The 16,419-nt window shown below is 52.3% G+C and overlaps 6 protein-coding genes across 6 annotated transcripts; 1 reads left to right on the plus strand and 5 right to left on the minus strand.

Annotated features, from left to right (window-relative positions):
- Positions 1-224: 224 nt before the first annotated feature.
- Z520_05505 (uncharacterized protein) lies at positions 225-1,553 on the minus strand (the record flags this gene model as incomplete). Its single annotated transcript, XM_016776008.1, has 1 exon — positions 225-1,553. The coding sequence occupies one exon, from the start codon at positions 1,551-1,553 to the stop codon at positions 225-227; it is 1,329 nt and encodes a 442-aa protein (XP_016633167.1).
- An 849-nt stretch (positions 1,554-2,402) lies between these two features.
- Z520_05506 (uncharacterized protein) lies at positions 2,403-5,057 on the minus strand (the record flags this gene model as incomplete). The annotated part of the gene is made up of 2 exons (XM_016776009.1): positions 2,403-4,963; positions 5,012-5,057. The coding sequence occupies 2 exons, from the start codon at positions 5,055-5,057 to the stop codon at positions 2,403-2,405; spliced, it is 2,607 nt and encodes an 868-aa protein (XP_016633168.1).
- Positions 5,058-5,603: 546 nt separating this feature from the next.
- Z520_05507 (uncharacterized protein) lies at positions 5,604-6,777 on the minus strand (the record flags this gene model as incomplete). The annotated part of the gene is made up of 3 exons (XM_016776010.1): positions 5,604-5,950; positions 6,154-6,669; positions 6,723-6,777. The coding sequence occupies 3 exons, from the start codon at positions 6,775-6,777 to the stop codon at positions 5,604-5,606; spliced, it is 918 nt and encodes a 305-aa protein (XP_016633169.1).
- A 2,021-nt stretch (positions 6,778-8,798) lies between these two features.
- On the minus strand, positions 8,799-10,200 carry Z520_05508 (uncharacterized protein; the record flags this gene model as incomplete). Its single annotated transcript, XM_016776011.1, has 2 exons — positions 8,799-9,922; positions 10,008-10,200. The coding sequence occupies 2 exons, from the start codon at positions 10,198-10,200 to the stop codon at positions 8,799-8,801; spliced, it is 1,317 nt and encodes a 438-aa protein (XP_016633170.1).
- A 1,224-nt stretch (positions 10,201-11,424) lies between these two features.
- Positions 11,425-12,740, plus strand: Z520_05509 (uncharacterized protein; the record flags this gene model as incomplete). The annotated part of the gene is made up of 2 exons (XM_016776012.1): positions 11,425-11,523; positions 11,577-12,740. 2 exons carry the CDS (start codon positions 11,425-11,427, stop codon positions 12,738-12,740), a joined length of 1,263 nt encoding a protein of 420 aa, XP_016633171.1.
- A 734-nt stretch (positions 12,741-13,474) lies between these two features.
- On the minus strand, positions 13,475-15,745 carry Z520_05510 (uncharacterized protein; the record flags this gene model as incomplete). The annotated part of the gene is made up of 12 exons (XM_016776013.1): positions 13,475-13,708; positions 13,761-13,872; positions 13,928-14,039; positions 14,090-14,154; positions 14,207-14,225; positions 14,273-14,347; positions 14,400-14,601; positions 14,653-15,107; positions 15,167-15,303; positions 15,358-15,434; positions 15,490-15,612; positions 15,662-15,745. 12 exons carry the CDS (start codon positions 15,743-15,745, stop codon positions 13,475-13,477), a joined length of 1,695 nt encoding a protein of 564 aa, XP_016633172.1.
- Positions 15,746-16,419: the final 674 nt, after the last annotated feature.

Genomic DNA, 16,419 nt, shown 5'->3' on the forward strand with positions numbered 1-16,419 from the left:
ACGGTCTTTTCACATGCTCACAAACAAAAAGGTAATGATGCAGATATCCAATATCAATTTGATTCGCCCTTCTAGGGGCGTGCTCCTAGGAACACAGGAATGCTAAAAATGCTATCCAATCGAGCGCCATGCTCAAAGTGCCATTCTGTATAATAATAACATTGTTTTTAAAACCCCTCCAGGTCCAACATGACCATGTCGCCTTCATTGTCCCACCGGGTTTCCTAAACACCCGGTATAAACTTCTCCGCCGGGATTGCGCCTTGCGCTTTGAGGTCCATGAAGTTTTTCATGGCCAAGGCGTAATCCCAGTTGTTGGCCGCCAGGCACTCCTCGACGGCTGCCAGCCGCAGTTTCGTCTCGAAACTGAACTGCAGGCCCATCTTCTCGCGTTCAAGGATTTCTGCAGGCTTGTCTGCTTGGGGAACGCCGAATAGAGAGTCTGCCGGTATTTCGGGATGCGGCAGGCGGCCGGCTGCTACCGGTACCGCTTGCGCCGGTACAGGCGGTTGTGCATTTGGCGCCGTGGATTGATTGTCGGCGACGGGAAGGTTGTTGAACAATTTGAGATTTGGATACCACTGACGTAAAGTCGACAATGTCTCCGGGAGATCGTTGACAGGGTTGCCTTGTAAGATCAAATGCTCCAGATCACGGAACTGGTTCTTCCAAAACTTCAGCGAATCCATACTGGCAAATTTATTGTGGCCAAGGTCGAGATTTCGGAGGCGTGGAAAGGTTCTTGACAGAGACATGATCTGTTCGACGGATTCAAAGCCGTTGTTGCTCAGTGTGATGCTCTGGACGGACTCGTCACGTTTGCTGGGGGTTTCGAAAATTTTGGTTTTGCAGATAGTAAAGATGGCTTCAAAGACTTTGGCAGGGTCTGATCCGAGTATGCCAGGAATTTGTAGGAGTTCTTCGTCGGCGCCGAGAGCATTGAGACTTAGGAGTTTCAGGGAAGGATCGTAGCGTTTGCGTAGGACTGAGATCATGGTATTTTCAACTTCGTTTGTAAGAGGGTCGTTTCTGTTGTTGTCTTGCGCACCAAAGCGGGGATTGTTTCGAGGTTGGTTGTAGTGAGCATTCCCACCCCCTCGAGGTCCGCTGGGTGGTTGGTGACGGCCGTGGGGTGTCGTGCCATTTTGGCCAAAAGTAGACCTAGGTGGTTGAGATTGTTGAGCTGAGGGTAGGTGATTTTGAGACCGATCATGGGCCTGATTTTGCTGGAATCTATTGATACTGTTGGGAGGAGGTTTCGAATCTTCGACGATAAGAGTACTGCCAGCCCACTGGAAATTGTTTAAATGATAAAATCGATCTTTGTCGTTTTCATAGACGGTAATAATGAGGACATTGTTGGCGCGGCCGACGACCTTGTTTGACAATATTTGGCGATCCCCGGATTTCTTGCGGAGAAATACCAGTAGTGAGGCAACTCCCTGGTCTGGTGTGGATGCGAGTTTCGAATTTGTCCATCCCTTGATCGCCAAGTCGCGTGTGGCTGCAGATGAATTGCCTTGTGACGGATCTCCGGATCGACCGAATGCCATCGTGAACGCCGTGACCCGAGATGCCCCGGCGAACGGCTGTCAAGTGGTTGGTGCTGTAGGTGATTCAGATGGCGTATGTAAATGGTCCGTGTCGTGAAGACAAATTTCGAATTTTGGTCGTTGAAATGCGCCGTGAGTCAAACGAATGAGCTGATTGTGCACGTGAAGCGATGCTTTCAGCAACGACTCGAAACCTCCTCGGCAAGCAGGATCCCTCAACGGCGGACTTGAAAGCAGTGTCTGCTCATGTGGCTGATCGAGTGATTGTGATATTGTTCGGGGCGGTATTTGGTGGGATGTGGCTTGAAGATTTGTATGTGGCGGCTTATTTGACAAGGGTATGTTTTGTATGTCCAAGTGACACAGCCAAATGGTTGATGTTGCAAGAAATCAAGCAGTGACAGCGAGAGCGAGTGAGTGAAGAAGATTGTATAACAAAGAAGATATCTAGAGAACAATCGAGTAGATAAAAGTGCTGGCGCTGTTGCTGGTGAAGGAACAAGGGAACTTTTTGCAGGCAGACTCGAGCAAAAGGCGAGACCCACTCGATCGGTCAGGCAGCCAAGCGGCCTCACGTGCAATACAGCTAGCCTATATTAGGAAAGGTCAGTGGTAAATGCTTGGCAAGCTTGGCAAGACCCTTTTGTTGGCTGCCGTCGCCATTGGCCATTATTCCCCCTTTCCACAAAGCCCTCGAGGTGAAAACAATGGGTCGACAGCCTTATCCTTTGTCACATTGACCCATTCGTATTGATCTCACAAAGGGATTGTATTTAATGAACCCATTGAAACCCGTCAACTAGCTTTTCAATTCATTTCGGTGCTTCGTTTCCTGGTATCCCCGGTAATCTATCGGCCGTTTGATCGGTCTTCAGGAGGGGCGGGGCTCGTGGTTTTATTACTTCCAAATCGACCTATACCCCCAAACCCGCCCAGGTCCCTCTTGAAGAATTTTCCTATGTTTTTCAAATTCTCATTCAGCTTCGCCCCAGCATCTGCGCCGGGAAATCCCCCATCACCTGCAGCATGCGTGCCTGTGGTAGGACCACCGGGTGGTGGACTTGTGGCTCCGTCCCGAGGTGTTCCAAGACCAGGGCTACTGAATCGGTCAATTATCGCGTTTCCCAGTCCAGAAGCATCAAACTTCATGTTTGCGGGAAGGTTTGCCGTGCTCAGGGACGCTGCCGCAGAATTTCCCAATGCAGAAAGATTGTGGAGGGCACCAGCTGAGGTTGCCGCAGTCCCAGTGGACGAGCCGGATGCTGAAATATTCAATGGAGTGAGCAAGGGCGACTTCTCTACCAATGTGTCCTTGTACCGTGGGCTGAACTTGTGCATTTGAAATAATTCAACCAAGTGGTTTTGTTCTGACTTTGCGCGGATCCCTTTCAATTCGAGGATTTTGCGAAAGTTGACTTCCGACAGGTCCGCGATGTGGATCAGGTAAGCTTGGACGAGGGCCTCTGGGGGGGACGGTCGCACTTGCAGAGTCTTCAACAACGGCTCAATCTTGCCAAAGGCAGCAGCAACGCGTTTGAGGAAAAGTGGCGGCGGAGTTCCGGGAAGTATCTGGTTCAGGGTGTTCTTGATCTCGTGAGTGTCGAGCAACATCTGCTCAGCTCCGCCTTCCGAAATGGGCTTGCATTGAACGATATTAGCAATGTAAGTTGACGCGAACAGCTCAACAAGATTGTCGGCGAATGCACGCGCATACTGCTGCTTGTGAAGCATGCCCAGGATCTCACTGGAACGGTCTCTGATTCGGTTCTCCAGACCTGTGATGTAGGGACTTTGATGTTCACCGATGTCAATCTTTGACCAGGACGTGTTTCGCATCTCACGCCAACTGGGTTCCAAGTCAACTTCCACACGACGGACCAAGCCTCGGACTGCCGCGCTCGCTATCCCCATGAAGGCATCTGCTTGGCTCTGCAAGTCGACTTTGTCCTTCAGCCCCTCGTCTATCCGGCTTTTGATCTTCTCTTCAAGAGAAGTCGAGGTTTGGAAACAGTAATCCGCCGTGTTGAGAACCAAGATCACGTCTTCGACTGTGGGTATTCGAGAAGGTGTGCCCCCTGTCGGCTTCTCGGAAATATAGAACAGGAGTACTTGCTGCGCATATTGATCAAGATAGCGGCCAAACACCCTAGACAGGTCCAGCAAAGGCTGTCCAGTGGAAAGCTTCGCACATTGCGCGAGGGAGTGTCGGTAGAAGTTGAATAACTCAGTCGACGAAGCAATGACGTGTTGCGAGGAGAACTCCTCGTCCGCAGGTTTGGTCGGTCGCTGCCTGTATTGCGGTATCAGGCCCGCGAGTTCCTTATCCTGTGCTTCCACCCATAGACTCAGATACGGCTCGAAAGCGTCCGAGATCGGCTGGCCAAAAACTGGAGTGTCACTGGCCGACGCCATTGTATCAATCGACGCTCTCGAGGATTGGTTGAATCTCCTTTCCAGGCTGTGCTCAAAATCCAGAGTTTGCTGCAAACATGACAATAACAGCTGGACATCAATGGTCTGCCCATTGCGGGTGGTTCTTGCTAGGATGCCCTTGTAGTCTTCCCGCGTCCCTTCGGCAAAGACGTTGGCGAGGATTTCATTGACTCGCCAGTGTGAGGGGAAGATGGCGGCGTGTTCCTCGTCGTATATCTTCAACGTCTTTTTGAACCATGCGTACCTGCGATCGATGTTGTCGAGCGATCCTGCCTCCTGATCCCCCTTAAAGATGTGCCGATACTGCCGAAGCTGCGTATTGCAATACCAGGTGGTCAACCTGGACCGGGCGGCATCGCCGAGGGCGTCGACTACCAGACACGCCTCATGGAGCAAGCCTCGTTTCTGAGCCACCTCTTCCTTGCTGAAGGTAATCTCAAAGTCCTCGCACACCTGTTCCAGCAACTCTCTCTGTATATCTGCCACGTTCCTGCTCAACGTCGCAATCTGATCTATCGAACGGTAGGATTTGAAATGGGCCATGAGCTGGATCACCGCCTGCAGGAGCTGCGCACATTCTCTGTATTGTCTCGTCTTGCTCATTGCTCGCAGCTGTTCGTAGGCGGTAGTCAACATCTGCAGCCTCTTCAGCGCAGTCATGGAGAGCGTGAGATTCTTCTTGGTGTTGTCCAGCTGCTTGATGTCCGCTGTCATCTCGGTGATGTTTTGTTCCGTCCGCAGTGCGCGCTCCCGGACACTCTCGATGCGCTGGAAGAGCTCCGCCAGCTCGGCCTTTGAGGCTTCCATGCGCCGCAGGCATTCTGCATTCGACTGGATCTGCTCATCTTCGAGAGCCTCAATCTCGTCGTCGAGGTCATCTTGATATGCCTGGAGGATTTCGAAGGTCCGGCTGACAGACGAGAGGGTCGACGGGTGTGAAAAGATTTGATCGAGGTGTTCTATAGGGTCATAATCGTCTTTTCGCAGTCAGTACAAGACCATCTTAGCCGCCGAAATTGGGTTACCGGAATCTAGCAAATCCTCCTCGTGCTGGACGCCATTGACAGGCATATGGGCTGTGAGAATGCGGAGCCGGTCCGTCGAAAGTTGTTCGACTGGCCGTCGACCTTGCGCCTGATTTCAAAACTCAAGAATTCAGACGGAACAAGGGCTATACCCAAAATACAAGGCGCTCAAATTGCGAGGTACAGAAAATGTGTCGACACCAGATGTCGCATGTGGAAATGCCACATTAGAAGACGCGTTGCTTGATTTACCCGGATTTTGCCCGCCGTCATCGCCGTCCTGCGGACAAGAACCGATCCTTCGAAGTGGACCACGATATTTGAACACAGTTCTTCCCCCTACGTACTCAAGTCTCCTGTATCACGACATGATGCAGTCATCATTTATCTGCTGATCGAGCTCTCGCAAACACCTCGCTACTCCAGCTGATGAGAGTCCGACATCATGGACATTGGTTAGAGGAGGCCATTTTTGACGCGAAAGAGAACCAGTATGTGGACGGAGAGCACTAAGAGGCCTTCTTCAGCTCTTGGGGAATACGCTACGCTGCTGCCCCTAATTCCATGTGTTCATTCGAGCTGTCTCTGGCTCTCACAGCATGTCGCCCTTTGACCTCTGGATCTTCCATTGCTCCCTCAGATGATCTCCTGCCCAGCCCCCCGCCTCGTCCTCTCCCATATCAAAGTAGCCCTCTGGCCAAATCCCCCAAGCCTTACCGCCGACACTTGGGTCAGTGGCGGATCTAACCATGGCGTCCACCACATGATCGATGCTGGCCCATGTCAATCCATGACCTGGCTTCACCCCCTTCGCCTCCAACGCTGGCAAAACAGATTGAACGAGGGGTGTGTTGATCCAGTAAGGTGCGAGCAGGTTCACGTGGACATTAAGCGCAGCAGTTGTGTGTCGGAGCCCTCGGAAGAGGCCTCGGACGGCAACTAAGTCTTGGAGTCAGTCACAAAGTTCTCATGAGATCATAGGGCACGGGTTCAGGTTTGTATAGCGCGTCATTCGGGTTTGCTGATCAGAAGAATCTTGTCTTCTCACGGACCAGCAAACCAGCGATGACCCCCATTTCATTCAGCAATATTTCAATCTCAAACATTTGTGCTGCACTGATGCAAAAGAGACGTATACTAACACTTTGAAGAATTATAATCTGAAGAGGCGGGCATGTCAGCATAAGCTGCCAGAGAAGCAGTGAGGATGATTGATTTGTGCTGTGTGTTCGATGATTCAACTTTCGACGGCAAACGCATATAGTGCAATGCCAACCAGCAATTGTCGTATACCCCCAAGAAGTTCACAGCCGCTGCTTTGCGCCTTGGACGTGTTGGGATCACTTCGGGATCCAAGGAAGGCTCGGGAGCTGCCAGGACCTGGTCTGTCAGGCTGCCCCTGTCGCCTTCTATGCCGGCGTTCAGAACTGCGACATCCAGGGATTTGCTTGGGCCGAAGGAAGCGGCATGTTTGAACGCAGCTACACTCGACTCCCAGTCGGTTGTGTCACAGTGGACTAAGGAGACGTGGTAGCCCTTGGCATTGAGATCAGCAGCCGCCTTGTTCCCGGCAGCATCTTGAACGTCTGCGATGGTGACATAGGCACCCCCTTCTGCAAACCGTCTGACGGCTGCAAGACCTATGCCTGAAGCACCTCCTAGTGGGTGCTGTCAGGGTTTGAAACATCAAAATACATCGGCGTGGACGTACCTGTGACAATGATCGACCTGTCCTTCAAGCCGGACGCATCTAAATGGCCGTTCATCTTGACAGTGTCCTGCTTCAAGGCGAAGTTGTTCTCGGTGTGGACAGCAATTCTGGTCGACTCAGCACACCCAGGATCAATGAAGCGACTTTATATTCTGCCTGACCGGGTCACTTTGCTGTCAGCTCAGGCCCCCTTGGATTCGCAAGGTATTCTTCTTTTGACACGCGAATCCTTGGGCGGTACTTATGCAAATGGTCTAGCACCTGTAGACTAAGATGTACCTCGCTTCTTGAGTCCATGGGGGATCTTCTCTCCGTTGCCGGCTGGTAGCTCGGTTGGACCTAGGCAACTCACAAGCCATCCCCAGGCATTGGCCTGACCTTGGGGCGGGGTTGCTTGTCGAAAGTGCAATAGTATGGACATGCACAGGATTGGTGCAACCATAGCCGCTTCATTAGCGACAAGAGTTGGGATGACGACGTATGCTGGCATCTCTCGCGCATGTTGCGTCCTGCCCCCCCTGGTCTTAATCACCTCCATCTTTGGAATGCGACTGCGCAGAGTAATAAGACTCGGCTAAGCTCTTGCGGGGCTTGTCCCGCAATTGCACATGGGGAACGGGGATAACTTATTACCATGCTGGTCCAAACTTTGGGGCTTTCTCACTGTTAATTCCACCAACCCCGTCAAGTGGACGGAGGGCGAGGGTCATCATGCCCGACATATTGCCAAGTCAGCTTCTCTTCATTTCGCCATCCTTGTGAGACAGCCCTCCTTCTTTGGCAAGCCCAGTCGGATAAACGCCTGGAGAATCAGTGCTTGAATCCTAGAATGATTCATATACTGCAAGCTTTGCTGACGCAATCAAGTGAAAGACGGAGCTCCCTTTTGCCGGAGCTCAGAGAGTTCACTCTGCTCGGCACCACAGTCTTGGTTTTGAGACTCGGCACCTATGGGGACACACGATGAGAATTCTTTCTTCAGGGGCCTCCTGATGACATGGTGGGTGCAGCGCGGTTTGACCCAGGTTGTAATACTAGCATGCTTGGTCCATACCTAGGTATCAGAGCAAATAATAATCAGAGAGCAGCGAGGTATCCCTCAAAATAAGAACTTGGGGGGTTAACACGCACCGGACCATGTGTTGACAGAAGCCCGAAACAGGCTAAGCCCATCCCCAGAACCAGCCTTTCCTAAACAGGCAAGTTATATTTTCACCACCAAAAAAAAATAAATTCAACTCTTACGGCACGGCTTTGACAAACCTACACTACACTGCTCCTTGGTGGCGCCGAGTCTTTTGACGCCAGATGTCTAGCTGGCCCACGACTCACTACCTGAGTGAACTGTACTTACTCTCTCCCGCATCTCACCAACCGGTTGGCCGATGCCCCATGTACGAGGAGGTACAACACCCACAACTCCAGACACGACGACACGCGCAGTTATAAGGTAAGGTACGTACCTACGTCTGTCTCTCTTCTGTTCTTTCCTCTCATTTATCCTCCCCCTCCCCACATTACTTCCTCCATATGATGAACAAAAAGAACCCTCAGGGCATTAGGAAGAGCCGGAAAAGGATGCCCGCAAGTTATTTTTTTTTTTTAAAAAAAACCCCCATGCCGCAACATCGTCAAATGTTTGTGGTCCTTGCCGGGCGTCGGTGCTTAGAAATTGGTTCTTCTGAAATAAAGGGGAAAAACGAAAACAAAAAAAAAAGAGGATCGGAAAAGATCTTCTTTTGTTTTGTTTTTCTACCTACGTGCTTTGCTTTTCACTCCAAGATTGTTGGAAGATATGGTCGCTGACAATTGTTCGCATAATTCCAGGTTACCTATGCTGATTGATTGTGGACGGAGACAGCACCAGAGCTTGTGGACACCGAGACTGACTGCTCGACCACCTTTTCGTCTGAAGGTCGGCAGCAAACAAAAAGCCAATGTCATTCTCCTTGGATACCTATAGAAAGACGTTCTATCACGTCCGCCTCCCAAGTGATTTTACCGTACAACGCCCATGCTAGATGCAAAATGAATCCTCATCATATTTCCATCACTCTCCAAAGTTTCCTTCCCCTTTCACCCCTGATGAACCTTCTTCAACCTCGTACTGCCCTCGTACAACCCCCTATCGATCGCCGCCGCCACCGTCAACGTCCCCCCGACCACCGCACAAACCCCCGTCAAGAAATTGGCAAAGGTCTTGGGCCTCGCCTCCCGGTTGATCACCTTCATCGGCGAGATGTCGTAGCTGAAAAACACGCCGGGAATGCCTCCGTGCGCGTGGAGTCTCTCCTTGTGTCCCTCGGCGGCATCATTGCCACCACTCAAAGACCTCTTGTGCGATGTGACAGAGTACTGATGTGTCTCGATCGACCCCTGACTTCCCGCACCCTTGCCCTGCATGCCCAGCGGGATCAAATCCGCGAGGGACGAGTGCTGTTTCACGCTCCGATCCTCATCCCAACCCAGAGGTAGATAACTCGTGCTCACCACCTTGATGAAATACATGAAATTGAACCCGGGTTCTTCCGTCTCCTGCTTCACGCCGTCCAAGGGATTCGAATGGTGATGATCACTCCATTTCGCCGTCACCCCGACGTCGTCGTCACTCAACTGCGGGCCAAACCTCAGGGAATGTATCTCGTGTGTAAACGTGTGTCCGCCCTCGACAGGTGTATCAAAGTAATTGTTCAAGTCGTGCACGTGCATGTTCCCGTTCGAGAAGCTGCGACCGGGCGCGATGTGGAAATTACCCACGACTTTGTTCACGCGAATGACGCCCTCGATGCGACACCCTTCCTTGCGTTGGGCGTCGAGTCTCTCACCATACCCTTCCCGCTCGCACTGTTCCACACCCTCGCCTCGTCCGAACGCCCAGCTGTTGCTGGCATATGCCTCGCGCACTTCGTCACAGGTATTGCAGCAGCCCGGTTTCGTGGCATTGGGTGGCGAAGGGGCGGAGTAGCAGGAGCCGCAGTACTCCGGGTCCAGGTGCGCGGCATTGTCCTGTTGACTGTGCAGGATCAGGGCGGTCGTGTCGATGATGCTAGAACCCTCGGCGACGGAGGAAAGGCGCACTTTGTTGACCCCGTGGACGACGCCCGTCTGCTGCTCGCCCGAGACGTCCATGACATCGAGAGTGAGCAATTCGCAAGGGATGCGGGGGAACGAGATGTTGAGGTGGATTTCCATCTTCTCGCCTATCCACCACAATCAGTATCAAGTATCTCCACGTTTGTCTAAATCTTCCTCTTGCAAGCAGCGCCCAGATCAGATTCCTCTTACCTCGCCCCTTGTCCACAATCAACTCCGGCATCACCAAAATCTTCCTGTAATCGCTCCATTCCCCCCACACCAGGTATAAAATAATAAGGATGGAGGCGATCGTCACGATGCCGCCGGAGGTCGTCCGCACCCGCGCATCTTCGACCGTCTTTGTGAATGCGTCCAGTCGGTGAAACCGCGATTTGAGGGCCATGTCTATCGCTTTTGGGTCTCTCCAGAAGAGGCTGAGTAGGAAGGCAGGCAAGCTCCTTCTGCCAGAAAGCGTGGAATTGGGTCGAAGTATAGAGGAGGCTGAAAGGGAGCGGTGCGCACAGCGCCTGCGGAGAAGGGAAACCGAGAAGGGGTGCTCTGGAAGACAAGACGGATAGACGATTACTTTTGTGTAAAGTTTGCCATATTAGCTAGCAGACAGCGACATTATTCTCGTGAGTTGCCGATCTCTTAAAATTGGTGAGAGCGAGGTCGAGGCAGCATCAGAGTGGACAGCATGTTCCATTGCGGCTTGCGGATTTCCTCTTTGGAGAAGGAGGGTGACAGGGGTCCAGAAAACGGTCGCTTGGCAGCACAAGCAATACCCAGTACTGAGTAATGGTCGAACTGCTCCAAGCTCTCGGCTGGCTCACGGAGACGGCGCCGCTTTTAAGACGATCAGCTCGCGACTCCTTCTTCTCACCCTCCTACGAGGTACTCACGCTCTCATGCTCTTACACGTCCTCGCAGCGATAATCTACCTGGTAATTTCTGCCGCAGTCTCTTTGGTATGCCGTGTGTCAAGATAAGTTTCATAATTGACAATACCTAGGAACAAAGGGGACTATATTTTCAAGTCTTTACAAAGAGGACTTGAAAGATCTCCCATCACGCTGCTGGCGAATATTCTCCCTGCGATGGAAACCCTAGCTCGAATAAGTGCCTTGAACTCCGTGTGGCGAAGATACAGTACCTAGGTATGTCTCCTGGTGATTTCGAGTACTCGACTCGAGCTTCAGACACCTTCTTTCACGACCTGACTCGGATCAATCACCGTCACAACTTTTCTCCGTAACTCACGCTCCTGTAACTGTTGAAGCCCTTGCATTTCCTCCCCAGCCGCTCCTCGCCGTCGTTCTGATCTCGTGGCACTCCCTCCACATCCTGTACCATGTCCCCTCCCCCACCCATGCAGGAGTTGGAGAGCCCGAGATGCGCGAGATGCGTTTCCCCGATCTCCTGACCTACCTAAACACAGGCCTTCAGCCCCGCAGCTCCACATGATGGAGGACTTGTTGATGTGCGATCGCGGCTCGCGAGTGTCGTCGAAGTGCCTTTAAGAACCCTCGGTGGGTTCAAGCGAGTAAGACATGAGGCAACTCTTGCCCGGCCTGCGAGCCCCCTGCTTTACCTCACATTTGGATCTGGCCGAGACTTTGTCGTGACTATGGCCGAAGATAGTGCTGTACACGGAGAGCCTCACACAAATGGGGTGAATGGCATAGCCAACGACGAGGGCGTTATTAATACGGACGGTGTCATTGTAGTATGTGGAATGATCTCAAATCTTTCTGGTTTCCTCGCTGAACTGACATTCAGGTCGGCGCCGGTCCAGTCGGGCTCCTCGTCGCCCTGCGGTTGGCCACAGCGGGCATTCCTACCACCGTCCTCGAAATGCTACCCTACGTCGAGCAGTCCCCACGAGCCGCCGTCTACCACACCGTCGCTGTCCGGGAGCTCGACCGTGCAGGGGTCCTCGAAGACTGCCTTAAAAGAGGGAGCACAGGGTCAGATGTGCGTTGGATGAAAGTGAATGGAGAGACCATTGCAGAAGTCGACCGCAGACCGTTGCCCGGGGAGTATTCGGTACTGGTACTTGGACAGCACGAGCTTGCCGAAGTCATCTTCACGCACTACAAGCGCTGCTCAGGCAGCAAGGTCTTGTTCAACCACAAAGTCACCGGAGTCCAGCAATCTGGGGACGCGAACGGCGCAGACCTCACGGTGGAGACCCCCGAGGGTATCAAACGCTTTCACTCACGATACGTGATCGGGGCGGATGGAGGCCGCAGCAGTGTCCGGCGGCTCTGCGACATCCCCTTTGAAGGTTTCACATGGGATTTTAACCTCGTGGCGTGCAACGTCATCTATCCCTTCGAGAAGTACGGCTTCCGTGGAGGCAACTTCATCGTCGACCGCGAGCACTGGGCCCTGATTGCCAAGCTGGCCGAGCCGGGCCTCTGGCGATGTTCCTACGGCGAGCTACCAGGGTTGACGCACGACCAACTGCTCGAGAGACTGCCCTGGAAATTTGAATGCATGTTCCCGGGCCCCAAGCCGCTAAACTATGAACTGAAGATGGCGTCCCCATACAAAATCAACCAGCGATGTGCAACCACATTCCGCAAAGGCGCGGTCCTGCTGGCGGGAGACGCTGCCCATCTGTGCAATCCTTTTGGCGGCATGGGACTCACGGGTGGTATTCTCGATGCGGGAGCGCTGGGTGACGTCCTGGTGGCGGTGATAAAGGAACGCAAATCCGAAGCACTCTTGGACCGTTATTCGGACCTGCGAAGGAAGGTGTTCCTCGAGGTAGTCGACCCCAGGTCACAGGCCAACGTGCGGCGGCTATCAGAGACAGACCCGGACACCGTCGGCCAGACAGACCCGTTCTTGAAGATGCTGAACGACCCAGCAATTGACAAGACCAACCTGCGAGGACTAGATGACCTGTACGTTGACGTTATGGCTGGGATCGAATGAATGTGCGGTAATCCGCCATCTGTTCAAGAAAGCTGGGAATAAAGAAACTTCGGATGGCTCACCTGATGGTTTCTCCCAGAGCCGATCCTAGTCCACCAAGACATGTCATGACCCCTCGGAGCTTTAAAGGCCTCCGTGCGCGGGTACGAAGGCCTCGAACTATATCCAAGCGTCTCAGAGGCCAGGGAATAAGTGCCGGGAGCCATTAACGAACAGGAGTAATCCATTATTACCAGGGACCTATGATATATATATCCATAGGAGACAGTACAGTTTACAGCTTCCATGACGGCCTGAATATTCTCCGTAATATCGATAATCAGATCCACTCACCGGGTCAAACCTCAGAGCTGGGCCCGCAAAGTCAAGACTCCACGACGAATCCAGGTACGGAGGAGTGATGAATACAACTTGGTCTTGAACAACTGGCAGTGGCCTCTGTTTAGGCCAGTTCGAAATACATTATGAAATCTTTCGGTTTGCTGGTGCGTATTGGATTTTGCTCAGCGGGTTCGAAGGGACCAAGAACAACAAAGTAGGCGTCGATCGAGACATTCAGTATATCATGAACGAGTATAGTTTGGGTAAGTAGCTTACCCTATTGCTATATAGACTACCTAAGTTTTCGCAGCACCGATGTAGATGGATGTGGCATTGTTTGCGGCGTTTTGCATACCATCAGAGAAAGGGGGGGGGGAAATCCCGCGGAATACCAAACACAGATCAAATGTCTCCTAGACTAGTCTTGCTTCAACGACTTCTTCGGTTTTTTTGGACTGCAAATTCTGCTCGGACGTCGCATTTGAAGCCGGAGGCAGACCCATGATAATGCCGAACGGTGGCTTTTCGCTTGGGGTAAATGTCTGGTAATAGTCATACTCATCCACTTTGCCCAATTCATCAGGTGGAAAGAAATGGTTCAGGGTGTAGTACACGGCCGCCGTTCCTAAATATCCTACCGGATAGCTCTGGGAGGATTTTCATTAGTCAGGAATAGCCTCTCATTACAGGGGATCTTACCAGATAGAAGATATGGGACCAGCCTGCCGAGACCTTGATAGACGGGGTGACGGTATGCACAAAGCCTGGGACGAACGAGAAGAAGCCAATGCAGAAGCTGACTGCTGCTCGCCTGCGTATGATTAGCATATAGACTGGCTGGTAACTAGCTTTCAACTCCAACCTACCAGTTTACCCCGTGGAAGAACCAGTAGGAGGAAGTTGCGCTCGGAGTGTACAAGTCTCTCAAGGACAACCGCTGCTTTCGTACGAGGTAATAGTCGCAATGGAGAATACCAGCTAAACGGATGTCAGCCCAGCCCAGAAGACTTGGTCTTGAACAAACTCACTAAGCGGAGCCAGGAAAATGGAGTATGACCCCATTACCGCAACATATTTGGTACTGGTATTAGCGCTGCATTACTTTGTGAGTTCACGTCCAGAAATACATCAGGCAAACTACCTACAGCTGCCATGGCTGCGCCACTAATTCTTCATTAGTACATGAATAAATTCAGAGGTGCTCGACTCACAGATTCCAACAATGCAGACAACCCATGCTCCGCGTCGAAGGTCGAGGAATTTTGGCACAATGCCAGCCAGGTCAACTAAAGTCCCGTTAGAGGTGTAATCTCGCTCCTCGTGGCTGGGGGGATGTACTTCCACCTGCCACCGCCGCGCCAGTCACCGTGATTAGAAACTGAGATGCCAAGAGAGGAATCGAGGCAAAGAAGACAGCAGCCCGGGTGGAAGGAGGCCCGTGTTGTTGAATTTGAGTCAGCAAGACTGCGGGATTCCAGAGGAGGCCTGCTTCCGGGTAGAGGGCGGCGCCACAAGATGCACAGATGATTCCGATAATAGCCTAGAAGACTGGTCAGCTCCGGAGCGTTGTCGAGGTGTAGAGCATACTAACCACGTATGAGTCCGCCAGCGCCATACCAAGAGCCTGAGGAAATCGCTGAGCGTTGGTTGTCTTTGCAAAGCGACCCCAGTCTGCGTAGCCGATCACTCCGGTGGCTTGACTGGCGATAACAGTGCTGAAACCCCGGACAGCCATCCAAGCCAAGTGCGGTCCGGTGCTCGGTTCAACACCAGTCAGAGCCGTCGTGGACTTGAAGAGGGGCCCGGGGCCTCCGACTTTGTTCACAAACCACGCCATCATGGCGAGCGAAGTGATGAACATGGAGCAAGATGTTACAACTGCAGGCCAGTGGAACACCTCAGGTCGAACCAGGACGCCAAACATACAAAAGAAGGTGAATATGAACCATGCAACAAAGTCGTTGGTCTCCATTGGCAGGGACGTCGAGAAGGTGTTTTTCATGTTGTAAAAGGATGGCCACAGTGCACCGATGGTTACCTTGACACCTACCGCGGAGTCAGCCGGGTTGAGAGCCTCTTGTTCGAGCCCCGTCTTTTGAACCTACACATGCTACCAAACCACGATTCGATGGAGAACCAAGTGATATTGAGGACCGTGCGGTTGAGGACTGGGAACACTGAACCTCGTATGCCCCAGCTTGCCCTGCTCGCGACAGGGAAGTTGATGTGCCATCGGCCTCCACTGTATGCGTTTTAGTATCACCGCGTCGTCGGACTGATCAAGGGTAGTACATACACTTCAGACCCGACTGCAGTAAGAACGCCAACGACCGCATATCCGCAGATGACCAGGATGATACATTGCCATGCATTCTTTGCCCATGTGTGAACAGTGTCGCTCATTTATTAAAGTTAGGTCCAAACTCACCAGTCCAAAGGCGAGAAGGCTTGAACCAAGTGACCAGAGAGCAATGATGACGCCCACACTGCACTGGTAGGAGAAGTATGTGAGGCCGGTCCATGTGCGACGACTTGGTGGTAGAGGTCGAATCTGTCCGTTGTCAGTGCGCCGACCACCATGTTTTGATCAAGCTACCAACATCCTCATTGTAAAAGGCAGAGACTATCTGGCCATGTTCATCTCTCAACGACAATTTGTCGACCAGTGCTGAGAGTCTCCCCATGCTTCTTTGACGCCAGCCCCAACAAGTAGGCCTCTTGAGACACAGGTCGTTAACGGTCTGGGCTGGTACGTTTTAGAGACTCGCGCTGTCGGTCTTCACAAGCTCCCCCGTCATGATGCTATTCTACACGCGGACCAATATATATATCTGAAGTCTGGTGCTTCGGTTTTAGGTTTTGCATACCTGGGTATTCTGGACCGCTTGCAAAGGCATGGCTCAAAGCGAACACAGCACATGATTGGTTGGCTCCTATCAGGCTCTCCTATCAGGCTTCTTATGTACTCCACTCAAGTTCCCACGGCTTCGGCGAGCTGATCGGGTAGCGGACCGAGCAGGCCTATCTGTCGTCCGACCAAGTCCTGATTCGATTGGCTATGGCCACCGACATTCAAATCCGCTTGTCAATAGATTCTGAATCTCTTCGTTCTCCTCACTCCTGAGAGGTTCGTCCGTTGACTGTCTGGCTGTGTTCACCGACGCCGTCCTCCACGGGTTCAATCACCTAGAAGCAAATCGTTGGCGGAAAATGTCTGAATCAATGGGGTCACCTGCTGTATTTTCAGTGGATATGGATCAACCGCCGCTAGGTTCGTTTGCGGCTTTTAGCAGTGTGTCCTTGAGCAGGAGGAAGAATGCGTAAGTCAGAACTGGTGTGCTTCCAGCAGGGAAGTCGC

Source organism: Fonsecaea multimorphosa (assembly GCF_000836435.1).
Source record: "Fonsecaea multimorphosa CBS 102226 unplaced genomic scaffold supercont1.9, whole genome shotgun sequence".
NCBI lineage: Eukaryota > Fungi > Ascomycota > Eurotiomycetes > Chaetothyriales > Herpotrichiellaceae > Fonsecaea > Fonsecaea multimorphosa.